At 39.1% G+C, this 20,404-nt stretch overlaps 2 protein-coding genes across 3 annotated transcripts in view; one reads left to right on the plus strand and one right to left on the minus strand.

Moving 5' to 3' along the window:
• Positions 1–3,347, minus strand: part of SELENOF (selenoprotein F) — a 33,917-nt gene extending 30,570 nt beyond the window's left edge. The window contains exon 1 of the mRNA XM_019751769.2: positions 2,991–3,347. Within this exon, the coding sequence (XP_019607328.1) occupies positions 2,991–3,065 (75 nt within the window). The 5' untranslated portion in view covers positions 3,066–3,347. The remainder of the gene's footprint in view (positions 1–2,990) is intronic.
• Positions 3,348–3,606: 259 nt separating this feature from the next.
• Positions 3,607–20,404, plus strand: part of HS2ST1 (heparan sulfate 2-O-sulfotransferase 1) — a 172,997-nt gene continuing 156,199 nt past the window's right edge. Inside the window, exon 1 of one of the 2 annotated variants that reach the window (XM_019751748.2) lies at positions 3,607–4,139. In XM_019751748.2, the coding sequence (XP_019607307.1) occupies positions 4,016–4,139 (124 nt within the window). In that variant the 5' untranslated portion in view covers positions 3,607–4,015. The remainder of the gene's footprint in view (positions 4,140–20,404) is intronic. The other variant, XM_019751747.2, reaches the window with a different exon arrangement.

A 20,404-nucleotide genomic window follows, 5' to 3' on the forward strand; every position in this document is an offset into this window, starting at 1 on the left:
CACTAATCATTACAGAAGAGACGGGAATAAACCTTGAGGAAGCTAAAACAGTCCAAGAAGGGTGAATTACTCAGGACTCCCTTCCTATTTTCAGAGTCATTTTGTATTTGTAGGAGTGAGTGGGGTTCATTATCTCTACACTCACTGCTCTACAAACTTCAGATATGTTGATGACTTTAATAGCAAGGAACTGACACAAATGAACTAGCAGGCTAGTCACACCTCAGAGGGATGTAAATGAACAAATACATGTAAGGCACAATATAAAATATGAAAGAAAAATGGTCCTTGTATTGCCTTTGGCTATATTCTAATTGGCATGGGAGCAGGCAGAGTGCAGGGATACACATACATACACAGACTTATGGTGCGGTTAAGATCGGAGATTTGTGTAATACAGCATAAAGTATGATGATAGAATATGCAAAGGAGAGTGCTATATATTTGATTTTGTAAATCTGTAAATGGGATGTTGAGTCCTGTATTTTATCCAAATACCTTACTTTAGGCCTGGTAAGGGAGAATATGGTATGTGAGATATACTAAAGGAATTCCCAATTCTCCACCTCTACATTTTTGCTCTCCCAGCAGGGGTCAACACTGGGAATTGAGCCTGGATAGACAAACAAGTATCAGGTCAAAAAGGCCTTATTAAGGAACGTGGAGGACAGACTTCACTTTAAAAGCAACAGAGAACCACTGAAGAGTTTTAATAATGACTGACTTAAGTTTTAGAAAGATGACTTTGGAAGCATTGTAGAGACTGGATTAAAAAGGGAAAAAAGGAGATGGAGAGACCAGTTAAGGAAGCTGGTAATTCTAGGCAGGCAAAGATGGTGGCTTGAATGTGGGTACTACCTAAGTGGAGACAGGATTAAATGGACTGGCGTGGAGATTTTTAAGGGTTCGATGACTAATTGGATTCAGAGTGTGAGAGACAAAGAGAAGAATTTAAAATGAGTAATTTCTGGCTTAGGCAATTGGGAAGCTGACCAAGCCAACCATGTAGACTCTGATAATTCAAAGGGTGAACCAGGAGGCTGTTATTTCTAAGGAGGGAGACGTTGGTGGCCTGAAGAGTGATTAACAAGAACTAGATGGATTTGAGAAAAATTTGGTAAGTAAAATCAATCAGACTTGGTAATTGCCTGGATGTGAAGTATGCATGGAAAGGAAGGAGTCAAAGATAACACTCAAGTTTCTGGCTTAAATTCTGTGCATGGTCACTGTGGTAGCTTGTTTAATGGCCATAAACTCCTTTATCCTGGTATCTTCACTTCTTTGCAATGTAACTATGTCACTCCTCCCATGCAGAGATGGAGTCTATTTCCCCACCTTTGAAATCTACACCGGTCTGGTAATTTGCTGTGACAAATACTGTGAGGTGTAAGTGATATATGTGATTTCTAAGGCTTAGGCTTTAGAAGGCACTGCAGCTTTTGCTTTTCAGGAGTGCTGCTCTGAGACTACCACGCAAAAAAGTTGGTTTGGCCTATTGCAGGATGAGAGGCCACATAAAGGAGAACCAAGTTGCCCAGCTGACAGTCAGCATCAACTAAAAATGAAGCCATCTTGGGCCTTTCAGTCCAGCTGACCTATTAGCTCTAGACAGCTACATAAATGAGGCCAGCGGAAATCAAGAGGAACTGCTCAGCAGACTCACAGAATTAGGAGATATCATCATTGTAAGCCATTCAGTTTTGGGGTGGTTATACAGCCATAGAACAAAGAAACAGGGAAACCAGGAGAAGGCAACTTGAAATGTCATTCCTTTTTATCTCTGTATAGTGATGAACTCCAATTACCTAACATTTGCAAAAAAAAAACCACACAAAAATACCTTCAGTAGCAAGTTTAGAGAGGGGTCTTCCAGTAATTTCTAGGGCATGAACTACCTGATTAATGGAGCACAGTAATGCTAACTAGAGAGCAATCCACCTCTTAGTTATGGTTGCACAAGCAGGCAGGATATTCAAACTCGTTGATGAAAGAAAAGCAGGGGTGTTTACAGAAGTCTTTGTATTAGCCCTAACTCCCCCAAACCTTGCATAAATCAATTAAACCTGGTCTCCTAGGAGAAAACTTTTCAGCAGCCTCCGTAAAGAGAATACCTGAAGAATTAAGCTGATTAAAAAAAAAAAGTGTAAAAGATCCCAGCACAATGCCTATTTAAAAAGTTTTATTATTCACATAGCAAAACATGGGTTGCAAATTTCTTGGGAGGCTTTAATATTAAATTGTTCGTGAGTGAATAGGAAAATGAGTCAAAATTAGTGTTTCCCCTTTGAAAGATGAAGAACACATCTACTCTGTTATTGGAGAAAAACGAAAAAAAAAAAAAAAACCACCCGATTTTAAACGCGATGACGACTATCGTTTCAGAAAATCAATTTCAAAAATAAGTTATGCTTTGGTACAGAATAGTCCGTCATTGCAACAACGTTGTTTAAAACCACAAACAACACTTAAGTGCACCCAGCGCTATGTGAATGACAGAGAACGGACGTAAAAGGCTAACGGAATTAGAGAGACTAATAATAATCGAGAGGAAGAAGTAAATAGGAAGTGTACCCTGGACCAAAGACTTGAGGGCTTTCCTTTAAGATCTGTGAACCTTGTCATAACGAACGGTTTTTTTCTGCCCAATGAAAAACAGTTTTCATTCCTTTTCGAAATGTATTCCCTTTTTCCCCCCACCGTGTGATATGCAGTTGTTTTTAGCTTGAGCTCTGCAAGAGAAGATAAGTACTCAAGATAGTCTGAAGCCAGGAAAAAAAAACAAAAAAAAACCGTAGAAACCCCGGGCAGGGAAGGATAAGCATCAAACGAGGAAATAAGCCACGTCGCATTCCGGCCGCAGCAGAGGCTAAGGAAGCCCAGTCCTTCCACCCTTTTCCAGTGTGGCTCCCAAAGGAACAGAACGTTCCGTCTTCCTCGGAGCAGTCCCTCCCTCTCGCTCTGGGGTTGCCGTGGAGGTGATCTCCACTCACCGCGTGAAGCACTGACGCCAACAGCAACCGCAGCCCAAACGCCGGCCCAAGCCATTCACCCGGCCCAGCCGCCATCGCTACCGTTTTCCGTTGGTGTCTCTCCGCCCAGAGGACCCCTCAACTCGGGGAGTCCACTCCAGAGCCTGATCTAAAAGGCTAAAGGCCGGTTGCCACCAAATCTCTTAGTCTGCAGAGATAGATTACACAAGGGCATACGGAAGTTTAAAGGTGATCAAACGTCTTTACATTCGATATAAATATAAAGTCGTGGGTCCTTTCGATAACCCATGTCAGGCACTTTCCTAAACTCCCCAAATCTGTGCCTCTTGGGCTCCTTCCTTTCCTACACGACGTTTCGTCAAGCCGCCAAGAGGCTCCGCCTTCGTCAGTGTCGGCCTGCCTCCTTGTCAAGTTTATCCAATCGAATGCCTCTTTGGTTGACACCTATGGCAAAGGAAACCAACCATACCGCGAACCAAGCGAAGCGCCGGGATTCCTCGCTCCAATAAGCACAGCTGAACGGGAGCAGAGGGTGGAGCCTCTGGTTGCCGAGCAGCGTACGTGGATGCGTGCGCGTGGTAGCGGAGGGGGATGGGCAGGGGGCGGGGCCGGGGGCGGCGCAGCCGCAGCCGCATCGCTGGTGGAGGAGCGCGCGGCCGCGAGCAAAAGAGGGAGGGAAGGAAGGAAGGGAGCGAGGCAGGCAGGCAGGAACGGGGGTCGGTGACTGAGGCAGTAGAGGGAGGCGAGAGCCCGGCAGCCGCTTCGCGCAGTGTTTGCTGCGCGGGCTTTTGGAGGGGGCGGCCGTTGAGTCGGCCGAGGAGACGCGGGCACCGGCGGCGTTGGTGCTGGTGCCTGGGGGCGGGGGACTGGGGAGGCAAGAAGGGGGGTCGCTGCGGTGGTTCTCCCGCTGTCGCGCTCTCCTTGCCTTTCTACCCGCTCGGTGGGCTCCTGCCGGCGTCTCCCTCGCCTCTGGGGCCCCGATCCCCGCCCCCCGCGGTATGTCTTGATCCCGAGCAGCGTGTTTCATGGGGCTCCTCAGGATTATGATGCCGCCCAAGTTGCAGCTGCTGGCGGTGGTGGCCTTCGCGGTGGCAATGCTCTTCTTGGAGAACCAAATCCAGAAACTGGAGGAGTCCCGATCGAAGCTAGGTGAGGAGCAGAGCCACTCCGGGCTGAGTGAGTGGTGTGGAAGGGGCCGGGCCGGGGAGGTGTTGCTCCCCGAGCAAGTGGGCGTTCGTCTAACATGAGGTCTTGCGCGGGGCAGGAGGCTGGAAGCGGCTGCAAAGAGAGCTGGGGCTGGGGACGTCGAGAGCTGAAGCTCCGAGAAGGGGGAATTAAGCTTGAGTGGCGTGCTGGGCTCGCGAGGTCACAGGGCAGATGTTGCAAGGTTGGGCTCGGAGCCGAAGGGGTACCCCAAAGTAGGCATTGCACAGGGAGAGAGCAAGGGAAGACCGAACTCGGTGGGGAGCGGGTACCGCTGGAGGAGACAGAAACGCCCAGCCTGTGTGTTCTCTTAGCCGCCGTCCGAAAAGCCCGGCAATGTCAGGCGACGCGTATTCTAATTTGAGAAGTGGGCACCTGGATACGGGATCTTTTGGGAATGGGGAGGTTCACTGAGGGATAGATGCGCAGAAATGGAGGGAGTTGCTAGGAATGATGGTGAGCGAAAGAAATACGCTGTAGTGAGTTGCACTCTTGTGCTGGGGGCAGCAAGGGACCACACAACTGACGGGAGAAAATAGGCTGCCCAGGTAGGACAGGAAAGCAAACCCAACGCTTCAACGAGGTACTGAAACGAGGCATCCAGGCGTGTAAATTGTTTTTTAGTGGCGCTAACCTGATTAATATTTCGGGTTAAGATAAGGATATACCATATATGTGCATTGCTTCGCGGCAGTGTTGGTGAATTTAGAAGAGGTGGGAACACTGAAGGGGAATTATTGAGATTAGAGTTTATGAAAGGAAAAGTAAGATTATGCAAAAAGTTAACCATATGGTTTAGTACCGTAAGGAGTTAACAGTGCTTACTTGAATGGGAGAAGAAGTCTGAAGTACAAAAAGTTGGATAGTGAAGTTATGAAAGACCAGAAAAATGCACAGGTTAATAGGTACTTTCATATTAGTGGAAAACTTGGGCATTTGGGAGGAGCTTGGGATGGGGAGGGAGTGGTAAAAGAATGTCAGCGATACATTTTGATTTAAAAATGTACAAGACACTTAAAAATCAGCTCAAGAGGCTGTAATTTTAATATGGAAAATTAATATGAAGTATTTTTATGCGTACACTTTCACCTCAGCATCATTTTAAATACTTTTTGAGAAGCAAGCAATAAAATACCAGCAGCAGTATAACTTAGACTAAGAATAGCTAGATGCTGCTGTGGGTGATGATTGGTATTTAGGGAAAATGTATCAGAAAATAATTGTAATATTACAAGTAGTAGATGATTATTTGCAGTTTTGGTAGACAAAAGCTTTGGAGACATTTTACAAAGATGTGTGTGTATCAGAGAGCATCAATCAGATCTAACTGAAGTTCAACTAAAGTCGAAGAGGAGCTAAGGATAATTCCAGTCCTCAACTCTAGGGTAAAACTTACCCTGTACAGTTTTGAAGAGATATCAAATTTATATACTGTGATTTTATTAATATATATCTTATATGATGGAAAAATAGTCACTCTAAATGTTGAAGGTTGGCCAATATGCTTTTTCTTTTTGTTTGGATCCATTTAGCAGCATTCAGGGTCATATTCTAGCCTCATTAATGATCCATCTTTACAGAAAAAAAAAAGACTCCTCTTAGAGACATTTGAAAGTTATGTTAAAATTTGTACTTATTCTTTGTTGTATTACCATATGGATTTCTTAGATACATTACAGTGGGTTAGGGTAACCTCAGTTTTTTATTTTCTTTCGTGCCTAACATTTTTTTTTCATAATACTTGAATGTGGTTTCCACAGGCACAACCTGAATGATTTTAAAAAAAGAGTTATCTGAGAATGTAGAAAGCCACAGGTAGAAAACAATGTTTTGGGTTTTTTTGGTGATTTTTAAAAAATAAACCTTTAAATTCTACCAGAAATAGTAAATGTAGATCAAAGTAAATAATTCTCAAAAATGAGCCAAGTAAAGGAGCTTCAAATACAAAGCACTTGAAGGAATTAATAATTCTCTGGAGATGCAGAAACATGGCAAATTATAACTTTTTATCAGCAATATTTTGATTAAAAAAAAGTCATATAAAAGGCAGTACTAAAATAAATGCTGCCAGTTAGTAATATTCCTTAGGAAACGAAGGCAGAAGGAAATTTGACAGCCAGTCTCAGTACTAGGCACTTTCATATGTGATAATTCTTATTTGATTTTCCAAGAACACCATAGAAAGCCATTTTTACAGATGCAGGAACAGGCTTGAAGATTCTATAACTTGACCACATAGCTAATAAGTGTCAAAACCAGTGTTGGAACCCAGGTATGTCTGATTTCAAGGCAAGTGTTCCTTTAAATATACCAGGCTGCTTGGGACTTTATGTTAACATTACGCTAAGATTTGGCACTTTGAATAGAATTTTTAAACTGTAATGCCAATGTTTAACAGCATTTATTGCTAAGAATGAATATCATTCTGAGAAAATCCAATTTCTGACACAAAGGAATTGGTTTAGTGTAATGTCTGGCCCTTGTTTATATCTGTATAATGAACATAATTATATTACCCAATGAAGCGACTGAAATAGATAGCTTATTTCTGCTACAGGAAAAAAAAGTCCGTGGTTGTTTTCTGTAAGTGTAAAATCACAATATTAAAAAGCATTTTTTATTTTGGCATTAGAAAAACTATTAAACATTTTTGCTCTTAAAAATAGTTTTTACTGTTTATCTTCTTTTTGTAGAAGGTTCCAAAGGATTGTATTGTTTGATAATGCCTTACACACCTTGATTTGAGAGTATTGATGGTGAGATCTCTAATAGAGGAATAGATGTGTTCAAAACTTAGGTGACCAGGTGACCACTTGGGAAATTAAGTATATATACACAAGAATTCCTAAAAAAAACCCCCCCAATATCACAGTTGTTTTTTTTTTAAATGAATATGGGATCATAGTATACATGTTACTCTGTATTTTCCTTTGTCATATAGTACCATAGACATCTTTCCAAGTCAATACATACACATTTGACTTATTCTAATAGCTGTGTGATACTGCATAGTATGCGTGTATCATAAATTATTAAGCCATTTGTGTCGATAGTGGACATTCAGTCCACCCCCGCCCCCACACCTTTTTCCTTCTTTTTTTTTTCCTTTCCATTCTTGGTATTATAAAAAAATGTTACAAGAAACATCCTTATATGCCCACTTAACTCCTTATGTGTTGGTATCATTTTCACTATGATAAATTCTATCTGTGGGATTGCTGGAACAAAGGATATATGTATTTTATACTTTAATAGATTTAAAAATCTGTTACTTTCCAAAAAAAATTATTTTCCAAAAGGTTACTGTAATCTACGCTGCCAGCTCACAAACACTGAATGCTGTAAGCTTTTAATTTTTGCCAGTCTAAAGCTGTGAAATGATATATTGTTGCATTAATTTACATTTCCTCAACTTCTAATTAGGTTGAACATCATTTACTTGTTAGTTCAGTTTTATTTGTCTATTGGATAGTTTATCCTACCAATTTTTAGTTTTTTTAAATATTAGAATTAGTAATCTTTTATCTGTCATCTGTTTTACATCTGTTTTTCTCCAAGTCTGTCATTTGCCCTTTGACTTAATGGTGTATTTTTTCCATTGGTCTCTCACTGCCCAGAGGACCCCTCAACTAAGGGAGACCACTCCAGGGCCTGATCTAAAAGGCTAAAGCCTTATACAGAAGTTATAAAATTTATAGTCAAGTCTATCAATATAGGCAAGTAGGTTTCTTACGTTGTTTAAGAAGACTTCTCCCAACCGAGATTATGTACATTTTCTATATTTTGTTATAGTATTTTATAATTTTTGTTTTTTTTTTACATTTAACTCTTTAAAGCATTCATGTTTATGGAGATTTATTATAGTTTCTCTGTGAATAGCCATTTAGGTAAATATTATGTTAATGAAGCATCCATTTTTTTCATTGTATGTTATAATTCTTCTTTTATTCATATATAGTTTTCATATGTTCTTGGATCGATTTTGGACTCCATTCTTTTCAGTTAATCAGAGATTCTTTAAACCTCAGAGACCCATAGATAGGCTTCAAGGCATCTATGAGTTCCCTGAAATTATATGCATAGCTTTCATCTGATTTGCAAAGGAGTGTGAGATTAATGGTAAGAATCACTGATTTGTAGTAGATGGTTCATGTTTAATGGAGTGTGTTTTTGTTTGTTTGCTTTTAGTATTAACATATTACAACATACGGTTTATGAGTTACATTTAGGATACAAGGACATTAGTTATGAAAAATTTCTTTGGGTGTTACATTGAAAATACTTCATTTTATTAAAATGTATACTTAATTTTCCTAATGAGATGGAAGATGACATGGAGTCAAAATGAAAACTGTTACTTAGCTTACTAGTTACTTAGCTGTTTACTTAGAGCTGTGCGTGTCAGAATTTGTTACTTTTTTTATAAAGTAGTTCTTTCTAAGTCTCAAGAGCACACCTCTTGCTAATGCTGACTGTTGGAATAGTGCAATGAAACTTTTGTTACATAAATGTTAGAATTATGTGCTTGATAATTTTATTTTCTATAGGGCCTATGAATTTAAAATAATATTTGTTGTTCGTATGCCTAAAACACCACTACATAAGCTTATAAATGCTTTAGGACATAATCTTTTAAATAAGGACAGTAATTCAGAATGGATTATGTACCCATTTTCATTAGTGAAAATTACGTTCCTCGGCAGCTTCTTAACCCTGCTAAATTAATGAACTAACTCTAGAGCCAAAGTTGAGACAGCTGTTTGGAATTTGGTAGTTTTTACAAGTGCCTGAAACCATACAACAATACCGTTGAAATATTCCCAAGAATGACAGATTTCTCTACTTCTGAAATTGTTTGAAAACCTCACAGTAGTGACTGTTTAGAAGACTTTGAGTAATGGGAATGCCGTTATTCTAGAATTGCTCATTGGTGCCTCACTTATGAATCCTATGTAGCTAGAATATCTACTGCCATGGAGTGGTTACTGGAAACAGTTAAGGTCAATTAAAGTAATCCCAGGATGTCTCTCTTCCATTTTGTTGAGCCTTCTAATAGCTTTTTGACAATTACTGAAGTGGAAATAGTAATGAATATTCAAGCACTGTTCTCTAGAAAGACCACTTTTGAGGGATACCCTTATAGATGGACTTTATAATCACAGTTCACTATAGCCTAATTATTTACAAGTATATGTATTCATGTAACTTGTAAGTGTATTTATGTACTTTGTAACTGTATTTATGTACTCTGTTAACTATAGAATTAAATGCTTATTGGGCACTTGTGCATCTAATCCTGTTACCTCAACTACTTAAAGACATGGTTCCAGAAATTTTCCCTCATTCTCCTATAATCATAATTTCCTCCCTTTCTCTGGATTATTTCATTAGCATATTTACATGTTATTTTCCCAACAACAACAACAACAAAAAAATAAAACAAAACTTTCTTTACCAATGAGCAATTTTTTTTAAATTAAAGTTTATTGGGGTGACAATGGTTTGTAAAGTTACATAGGTTTCAAGTGTACAATTCTGTATTACATCATCTATATATCACATTGTATGTTCACCACCCAGAGTCAATTCTCCTTCTATCACCATATATTTGATCCCATTTACCTTCATTTACTACCCTCTCCCCCCTTACCCTCTGGTAACCACTAAACTATTGTCTGTGAGTTTTTGTTTCTTTGTTTGCCTTGTTCCTTTGTTGCTTTCAGTTTTATATCCCATACATCAGTTAAATCATATGGGTCTCGACTTTTTCTGTTTGACTTATTTCGCTTAGGATAATAATCTCAAGATCCCTCCATATTGTCGCAAATGGCACTATTTTATCTTTTCTTACGGCAGAATAGTATTCCATTGTGTACGTATACCACAACTTCTTTATCCATTCATCTATCGAAGGACGCTTTGGTTGTTTACATGTCTTGGCCACTGTAAATAAAGCTGCAGTGAACATTGGAGCACATATACCTTTATGGATAAATGTTTTCAGGTTTTTTGGGTAGATACGCAGGAGAGGGATTGCTGGGTCAAAATATCATCAGATTTGTATGGAACCACAAAAGACCCCGAATAGCCAAAGCAATCCTAAGAAAATGCTGGAGGTATCACAGTCCCTGACTTCAGCTTGTACTACAGAACAACAATAATCAAAACAGCATGGTATTGGCAGGAAAACACACACACAGACCAATGGAATAGAATTGAAAACCCAGAAACAAACCCACGTAAATATGGACAGAAAATTTTCAACAAAGAAGCCAAAAACATACAATGGAGAAAAGACAGCCTCTTCAGTAAATGGTGCTGGGAGAATTGGAAAGCCACATGCAAAAGAATGAAACTGGACTGCTGTCTGTCACCATGTACCAATATTAACTTAAAATGGATCATAAACCTAAACATAAAACCTGAAACAATAACCTGCATAGAAAAAAACAGGTGCTAAACTTATGGATCTTGGGTTTAAAGAGGGTTTTATGAATTTGACCTCAAAGGCAGGGGAAGTGAAAACTGAAATGAATGAATGGGACTATATCAAACTAAAAAGCTTCTGCCAGCAAAAGAAACCATCAACAAAATAAAGAGGCAACGAACTGAATGGGAGAAGATTTTTGCTAACAACACCTCCAGTAAGGGGCTAATATCCAAAATATATGAGGAACTCATACAACTCAACCACAAAAAACAAACCATCCAATTAAAAAACGGCCAGAGGACCTGAAGAGACATTTCTCCAAAGAGGAGAAATGTTGAACATTTTTGTATTGTATTGGCCATACAAATGACCAATAGACGTATGAAAAAATGTTCAACATCGCTAGTCATCAGAGAAATGCAAATAAAAACCACAAGGAGATACCACCGCACCCCAGTTAGAATGGCTATCATCAACAAGACAAATAGTAACAAGTGTTGGAGAGGCTGTGGAGATAAAGGAACCCTCATACACTGTTGGTGGGAATGCAGACTGGTGCAGCCGTTATGGAAGGCAGTGTGGAGGTTCTTCAAAATATTAAGAATAGAATTACCAATGAGCAATTTTTAGTCTTTGTCTTACTGGACCTATCAGAATTTGACACAGTTGATCACTTCTTTTTTGATTGACTTTACTTGGCTTCCAAGATGCTGTACTCTTCGGTTTCTTCCCACCTCACTGGTCCCATCTCTGTCTCCTGTGTTAGATTCTCCTTTTTCTCCTCAACCTCTTAATGTCAGAATATCCCAGGGATCAGTTCTTGGAACTCATTTCTATTTACTCTCCTTTAGTTGGTGATTTATATGTGGACAACTTCCAAACACCGTGTTTCCCCGAAAATAAGACCTAGCCGGACAATCAGTTCTACTGCGTCTTTTGGAGCAAAAATTAATATAAGACCCGGTCTTATTTTACTATAATATAAGACCTATTCTTTATAATATAATGTAATATAATATAATGGAATGTAATATAATATAATATATAATATAATACCGGGTCTTATATTAGGTTTTGCTCCAAAAGATTCATTAGAGCGGATTGTCTGGCTAGGTCTTATTTTCGGGGAAACACGGTATGTATTTCTAATTCAGACGTATATCCTAAACATTAGATTGATGTAAGTTGGCTGCCCGCTTGAAATTTTCTTTGAGTAATTGATAGACTTCTCAAACTCAGTGTTCAAAATTGATCTTCTGATATCTCTGTCCACTGCTTCACCCCATCTAACCCATTTTATCTCTGACTTTCCATGTCTCAGTTGGTTGGCAGCTCCATCTTTCCAATTTCTAAGGGTTTGCTTGACTTTTCTTTTTCTCACAGTCTTCATCTAATCTGTCAGAAAAATCTTGTTAGTTTTACCTTCAGAATATTTCTAGAATATGACTACTCCTCAATACTTGCACTACTATCACCCTAATTCAAGATACCATCTCTTCCCTAGATTACTGTCATCTCTTAACTAGTCTGTCTCCTTCCACATTTGCCTCCTTACAAACTATTCTTAACATAACAGAGCAATCCTTTTAAAATGTAAATCAAATCATATCACTCCTCTGCATAAAACTCTTTAGAAGCTTCCTGTATTAGAATAATGCTAGTTGCTTTTAAAACAAAGTCCACAATTTATTGGCTAAACACAGTAAATAACTTTAATTCTCATTCATGTATTAGGTTATCATTTTGATAGATGACATTCCTCTACATGGGTGATTCAGGGTCTTGGATACCTTCTGTCATGTACTTCTCCACCCCCTCAGACTTCAGAATTCTCTGCTGTCAGCCTAGGGAAGAGACAAGACAAAGATGAGGAGGTCCCCCATTCTAAATTTCTTTGGCCTCTTTTACCTAGATTTTATTGATGAGGAGTAGTCACCATCTATATACAAGGAGGGAGCCTGGGAAATGGGGTTTTTAGCTTGCAGTCACCAGTTACACCCGCCTACTATGGAAAGGGGAGCATACATTTGAATTTTTTGAATCCTAAAATTTATTTAGGTTTGTTTTATGATTCAGAATATAAACTGTTTTGGTAAATGTTCTGTGTGAGAGTGAAAAATGTATATTCAGTTTTTGGGTGGAGTATGCTGTAAATGTCAGGTAGGTCAAGTTGGTTGGTAAAGTTCTTGTCTTCTATATCCTTGATTTTCTTTCTGCCTACTTGTTCCGTCAATTATAGAAAGAGTGGTTTTCAATTTTCTGTGATAATTGTAGATTTATCTATTTCTCCTTGAAGTTCTGTTACTTTTTGCTTCATGTATTTTGAAGTACTGTGATTAGGTGCATGACTGTTTAGGAATGTCATGTCTTCTTGATTAATTCACCCATTTTTTATTATGAAATGACCTTCTTTGTCCTTGCTAATAGTCTTTTCTCTGAAACCTACTTGGTCGGATATTTATATAGCCACTCCAGTTTTCTTTTGACTAACATCAGCATGGAGTATCTTCCCAGTTTTTGGTGTCTTTTTATTTAAAGTAGATTTCTTGTAGGCAGCATGTAGTTGCGGCTTCCATCCAACTTCAGAATCTCCCTTGAAATGGGGGTATTTAGAACATTTACTTGTAATGTAATTATTGATATGTTTGGGTTTATACGAGGTCAGACAATTAAGTTTGCAAACTCATCCTAGAAAAAGTGCTACATACCTCATTGCTGAATATCACTATGGTTACCTGCGAAGTACTCCCCTTGGGAAGCTATGCACCAATGCCAGCACCTAGTCCACCCTTCAAAGCAATTTTGGAACTCTTTTTCTGGAATGGCCATCAGAGCTGTCGTCGTATTACCCTTGATGTCCTGAATGTCATCAAAATATCTTCCTTTCAATATGCCTTTATCTTTGGGTAAAGAAAGAAGTCATTGGGGGCCAGATCAGGTGAGTAGTTCTTTGTTTACTGGCTAAAAATACAGTTCTTTGTTTACTGGCTAAAAATACAGTTCTTTGTTTACTGGCTAAAAACTCCATCACAGACAGTGCTGTGTGAGCTGGTGCATTGTCATGATGCAAGAGCCATGAATTGTTGGCGAAAAGTTCAGGTCGTCTAACTTTTTCATGCAGCCTTTTCAAAACTTCCAAATAGTAAACTTGGTTAACTGTTTGTCCAGCTGGTACAAATTCATAATGAATAATCCCTCTGATATCAAAAAAGATTAGCAACCTCGTTTAAACAAGTTTGCGAACTTAATTGTCACACCTTGTATCTCCTGCATTATTAGCTTTCTGTTTGTTCCATCTGTTCCCTGTTCCCCTTTTACTCTTTTTCTGCCTTCTTAAGGATTAACTGAGTATTTTTTATTCCATTTCATCTCATTTGGTGACTTATTAGCAGTGATCTTTCTTGTGATTTTTAGTGGTTGCTTTAGGGTTTATGGCATACATTATACTACTTAATGTATAGCCTAAGAACCTTAATTATTATATTTCCATTTACCCTCTCCTAGCTTTTTGCTATTGTTATTATATATTTTACTTCGACATATAAGTCCTGCATATATTGATATTTTTAAACAATCTTCTATTGAGAGTAAAAAAAAAATTTTAAGTATTTCATATTTACTCATACATTATTCATTTCCAGTCTTCTTCATTCCTTTGCGTAGATGCACATTTCCATCTGGTACCATTTTCCTTCATCCTGAAGGATTTCTTTTTCTCTTTCTTTCTTTCTTTCTTTCTTTCTTTCTTTCTTTCTTTCAAAGATTTTATTGGGGAAGGGGAAAAGGCTTTATTGGGGAAAAGTGTGTACTTCCAGGACTTTTTTCCAAGTCAAGTTGTTGTCCTTTCAGTCTTAGTTGTGGAGGGCGCAGCTCAGCTCCCGGTCCAGTTGCCGTTGCTAGTTGCAGGGGGCGCAGCCCCATCATCCCTTGCAGGAGTCGAACTGACAACCTTGTGGTTGAGAGGACATGCTCCAACCAACTGAAGCCATCCGGGAGCTCAGTGGCAGCTCAACTCAAGGTGCCATGTTCAATCCTTAGTTGCAGGGTTCGATGCCCATCATCCCTTGCGGGACTCGAGGAATTGAACTGGCAACCTTGTGGTTGAGAGCCCACTGGCCCATGTGGGAATCGAACCAGCAGCCTTCGGAGTTAGGAGCATGGAGCTCCAACCGCCTGAGCCACCGGGCTGGCCCCCTGAAGGATTTCTTTTAAAATTACTTATACTGAAAGTCTGCTGGTGATGAATTCTTTTCACCTTTGAATGTCTGAAGAAAATATATATATTTGCCTTAGTATTTAAGAGATATTTTTTCTGGGTATAGAATTCTAGGTTGACTTTTTTCCTTTAAAAACGTTACTTTAAAGATGCTGCTCCTTTGTCTTTTGTGTTTGTATTTCTGCTGAAAAGACTGCTGTTATTTTTATCTTTTCTTTGGCTATACATAACTTTTTTTTTAAATTTTGCCTGCTTTTAAGATTTTCACTAGTTTTTAAGTCATTTAATTATAATGTGACTTGCTGTAGTTTTTTTTCATGTTTTTTTGTGCTTTGGGTTTGATTGAATTTCTTGGGCTTTTGGATTTATACTTTTCATTAAATTTGGAATGATTTGGCCATTTTTCTTCAACTAGTTTTTATGTACCCTTTCTCCTCTCCTTCAGGAACTCAAATTATGTACACATATATGACTATATGAGTTTTTCACTCACCATTCAAGGATGTTTTGTTCATTTTTCCCTGTCTTTTTTCTTTTGTATCTGTTTGGATCATTTTTATTGCTTTGTCTTCAGTCCACTAACCCTTTTTTCTGCAATGTGTAATCTACTTTTAATTCCATCCGTGTTTTTTTCATCTCAGGCACTATTTTCCCCCATTTCTAGAAGTTCATTTTGGATCTTTAAAAAATCAATTCCTCTCCTTAACACGCTCTTACTTTCCTTAAGTTTCTTGAACAAATGGAATATTGTTGTAACTCTTTTGTTGTTCTTGTGTATTAATCTATCATCTGTGTCATTTCTGGGTTGCTTTCTGTTAATTTGCTTTCCTCTTACAGATCATATTTTCCTATTTCTTTACATCACTGGTAATTTTTAATTTGATGCTAGACATTATGCAATATATGTATCCTGTTAGGTGCTGGGTATTTTCATAAGACTATAAATATTCTTAAGCTTTGTTTTGGGACGCATTCACGTTACTTAGAAACAGTCTGATCCTTTTGAGGTTTTGCTTTCAAGTTTGTTAGGGGGTACCAGGGTTAATTTTGCTCCCACTGAGGCAGTACCCTTGCAGTTCCTTTCAGAGTGCTCTACCGAATGCCCTGTGTATTACACAGTTTTTCCATGCTGGCTGGTGGGAATGGTGGTTGTGTGAACCTCAGATTGTTTTACCTGCCCCTTTTGGGTGGCCTCAGTTGCTTCACAGGTGTGCACTGATCTCTGCTGAAAATTTTCTTGGGTGGGTTTGTCCTCTTGAATACACTGCCCAGGAAGCTCCAGCTGCCTTGGCCTCCCTGAATTCCCAACTCTGACTCCTTAACTAAGGGAGACTGTTGGGCTCTGAGTTCTCTCTCTGTGCCATAGCCTGGAAACTCTTAGGGAGTCATATGACTCACCTAATTTCCTTTCTCTCTCTCAGTGATCACCATTCTACACTGATTTCCTGTCTAATGTCCAGTATCTGAAAATCATTGTATATTTTATCTATTCTTTTTCAGTTGTTTCATATAGGAGGATAAATCCCCTATTACTCCACCATGGCTAGACATGGAAGTCAGGTGACCTAGTTATATTTGATTGTGTGTCCCCTGGTTGACTTTGGGGAAAGTAGTGAAGTTGGATAATTTGAATTATAATTGACCATTGTCGATGAAAAAACATCCAGCTTAAGAAAAAACTTATAAGAGTTTATTTGAGCCAAACTGACAACATTTACTGGGAAGCAAAATCTCAGTGGATTGAGAAAATGCTCTGTAAACTCACGATTTGCAGTTTATTTCATACATAGAATCAAAGGAGGAGGGTTATATGAAATACACTGGTGGTAGATTAAGGGAGTGGGAGAAAGCAAAGTGGGGAAATCTCTGGGATTGGATAAGAGTAAATTGGAGAGACAGGTACTTCTTTCACATAGGTGGGTACAGGTTAGTTAATAGTTCGCTTTTTACAGCACATCGAGATGGTAATCAGGATAAGAATAATAATGAGGGATTCTGTATTTTCCTAATCTGGTTCAGAAAAAGGGATTACTGACATTCCAAGGATGTTATTTTAGGTGAATAAAAGACAATAGACAGGCTCACTTAAGGTAAAGATTGACCTTTGTCAAGGAAGCTACAGGCCAAGGATGTGACTGCCTGCCATGACCCACTTTTAGTTAGGAATTTTTATGTTCACGTCATCCTATGTAGTTATTTTCAGTCACCTGAGCTTGTCAGGTTTAACATGTGGCCGCTTTTTCATCCACACCGTTCAAATGAATATTGAGAGAAATCTTACTTTATTCTCTCTATTTCCTCTTAATCTCTTGCAAGGTGTTGAACACAGGCCCTTAGTACATTGTTTACTGAAAGTTAGAGGCAGGTCTTATCTATGATAGTCCCACCTCCTTCCTTCCTCCTGGAAGTTTCAAGTGGACTTAAATTAACTAAAATTCTTTTGCGTGTTACGAATTTTATTTTAACTTCAAGAAAGCAGTCCTTACTGCATCCCTTTAGATGCAACTGAGTCCAAGATGGACGCTCTTTCAGACTGCTGGCCAATGAGGTATTTGGCTCCAAAAGATTTTTCTGCTTCTCTTGTTAGTATGGTTCTTGAGCTAACTGGTCACATCATTGCTGGGTGTAGGTGGATGGATCGCCTTTCAGAAGCGTCTTTTCTTCAGTAATACCCTTATTCCAAGCTGAGGACTAGAGAAGGGAATCCTAAGGGATAATGGTGCTTGTAGTAGCTATAATCATTATGTGGCATCTGCAGCAAATGCACCTAGTTTACCTTAAAAGTGAACATTATTACAGTCATGTGCTGCATAATGACATTTTGGTCAACGACGGACCCATATACGATGGTGGTTCCATAAGATTATAATGGAGCTGAAAAATTGTTATTGCCTAGTGAGGTCATAGCTGTCTTAACATCTTAGCACAATGCATTACTCATATGTTTGTAGTAATGCTAGTGTAAACAAACCTGTGCTGCTTGTGGTGTAAAAATTTAGCACATATAATTATGTACAATACATAACACTTGACAATGATAATAAATGACTATGTTACTGGTTCATGTATTTACTACACTATAATTTTAATTGTTATTTTAGTGTGTACTCTTTAGATTTTAAAAGTTTGCTATAAAACAGTATGCATGTTACACCAGCAGCCTCATATATCTCATGTTTACCACGTCTCTTGATTGCTTCATTTTCTCCTGTGCTTGATTTAATCTCATATTGTTCCATTCATCATGGCGCCTAAGCATGCTAAATCCATTGCTAATGTTGCCAATAAGAGGCCACATTGAGTGACTGACCTGGAAACAAAAGTGATTAAGACGATGATGATAGATTATCAGTGATGGTTATTGCTCACCATTCAGGCATGTCTCATTCCACGATAGCTGAGTTCTTGAAGAACAAGAACAAAGGGACAGAGCTGTTATAGGATCTTCTTCATTGAAGGCAATGAGACTAACAAAAATCCAAGAAGGGACTATATTGGACATGGAGCATCTTCTAATGTCCTGGATTAAAGACCAGACCCAGAAGCATGTCCCTCTTAGTACCATGATGATCATGGCCAATGCAAACAGTGTATTTGTAATGGTCAACAAAGAGGCTGAATCTGACTATGCTGTTGAATTCACTGCTAGCTTAGGGAGATGTAAAGGATTCAAAGATTCTTCTTCATTGCGTAATGTGAATGAGTGGTGAGTCTGACAGTGCTGATGTGAAGGCACCTGAAGAATTTTGGGAAACTAGGTAAGCTGATTATGGAGGAAAATTACAGCATATATCTAATATGGGTGAAAATTCTTTATTCTGGAAATGGTTGCCTAAAAATGCTTTCATCTTTGTAAGGAGGCCAAGTAAATGCCAGATTTGTTATCCTTAACAGTATTGCTTGGGGGCCGTGTTGCAGGCTATAGATTGAAACCCTTTGTGATCTGGCACAGTGATAACCCCGTGGTCTTCAAACATATTAGTAAGCACACGCTGCCAGTGTACCACAGAAGCAGTAAGACGTCATGGATGACCCACCCTCCTCTCCCAAGATGCCCTCCTGAATTTCTATATCTGCAAAATGGAGAAGTACTGTTTGGAGAACATACCTTTCAAGATTTTGCTTGTTGTTGGTAACACTCCCAGATGGCCTCCGTTTATTGGTGATCATCATCCCAATATCAAAGTGCTGTTTCTCCCTCCAAACACCACGTCTCTGATCCAGCCAGTGGATCCGGGAGTTACAGCAGCTTTGGAAGCCTGCTGTCTGAGGAGGGTCTTTGCCCAGGCCATTGTTGTGACTGAGGAAGACACTGAGAAGACACTGATGTAATTCTGGAAGGACGAGAACACCTGTGACCGCATCAACAGCCTTGCTTGGTCTTGGATGATGTCACCAAGGAGTGTCTGAATGTCGTCTGGAAGAAGACACTTAAGAGGTTCGTCTATGACTTCAAAGGATTTGCCAAGGATGAGGAGGTTGCAAAAATCAACAAGGCTGTGCTTGAGACGACAAGCAGCTTTTTCCTGTGTGTGGATGAGGATGACATTGAGCAGCTCCTTGAGGTGGTTCTGGGAAGTGACTAAGGAGTTGTTGGAACTGGAACAGGAATGCATAGAGGAAGAAGAGGCAAGAGAAAAGGAAACTTCAGAAGAAAAAGAAGAACCCCCAAGAAGATTCATAGTGAAGGGTTTAGCAGAAGCTTTGACAGACCTCAACAAGCTTCTTAAAAAGTTTTAATACATGAAGCCCAACACTGAAAGGTTTTCATTAACGGAGAGGAATGTTCATGGTGTATTATCTGCTTACAAGCAAATCTATGATGAAAAAGAAGAAACAAAGCAAGCAAACCACCATGGACATATTTCTGAAAAGAGTGACACCTCAGAACGAACCTCAGGCAGGTGCTTCAGGAGGGATTCCAGAAGAAGGCGTTATCATAGGAGATATGCTCATGAAGACAGTGGCACAAGACGAGGAGGCGGAAGCCAGTGATATTGCAGATCCTGACCCTGTGTCGGCCTGGGCTAATGTATGTGTTTGTGCCTTAGTTTTTAACAAAAAATTTAGAAATTAAAGAAATTTATAGACTAAGAATATAAAGAAAGAAAATGTTTTTGTAGAGCTGTACAATATTTGTGTTTTAAGCTAAGTGTTACTACAAAAGGGTTGAAAAATTAAAAACTTTTAAAGTTTATAAAGTAAAAAAGCAGTAAGCTAAGGTTAACTTATTATTGAAAAAAGAAAGATATATTTTGCAAATCAGTGTAGCCTAAGTGTACAGTGTTTATCAAGTCTACAGCAGTGGACAGTCGTGTCCTAGCCTTCACATTCACTCACCTCTCATTCACTCACCCGGAGCAACCTCCAGTCCTGCAAGCTCCGTTCATGGTAAGAACCCTATACGGGTTTTTTATCTTTTATACTGTATTTTTGTGCACCTTTTCTATGTTTAGATATGTTTAGTTATACAAATACTTACCATTGTGTTACAGTTACCTACATTATTCAGTGCAGTAACATGCTGCAGGTTTGTAAGCTAGGAGCAATAGGCTGCACCATCTA

This window comes from Rhinolophus sinicus, linkage group LG06 (assembly GCF_036562045.2).
Source record: "Rhinolophus sinicus isolate RSC01 linkage group LG06, ASM3656204v1, whole genome shotgun sequence".
NCBI classification, from domain to species: Eukaryota; Metazoa; Chordata; class Mammalia; order Chiroptera; family Rhinolophidae; genus Rhinolophus; species Rhinolophus sinicus.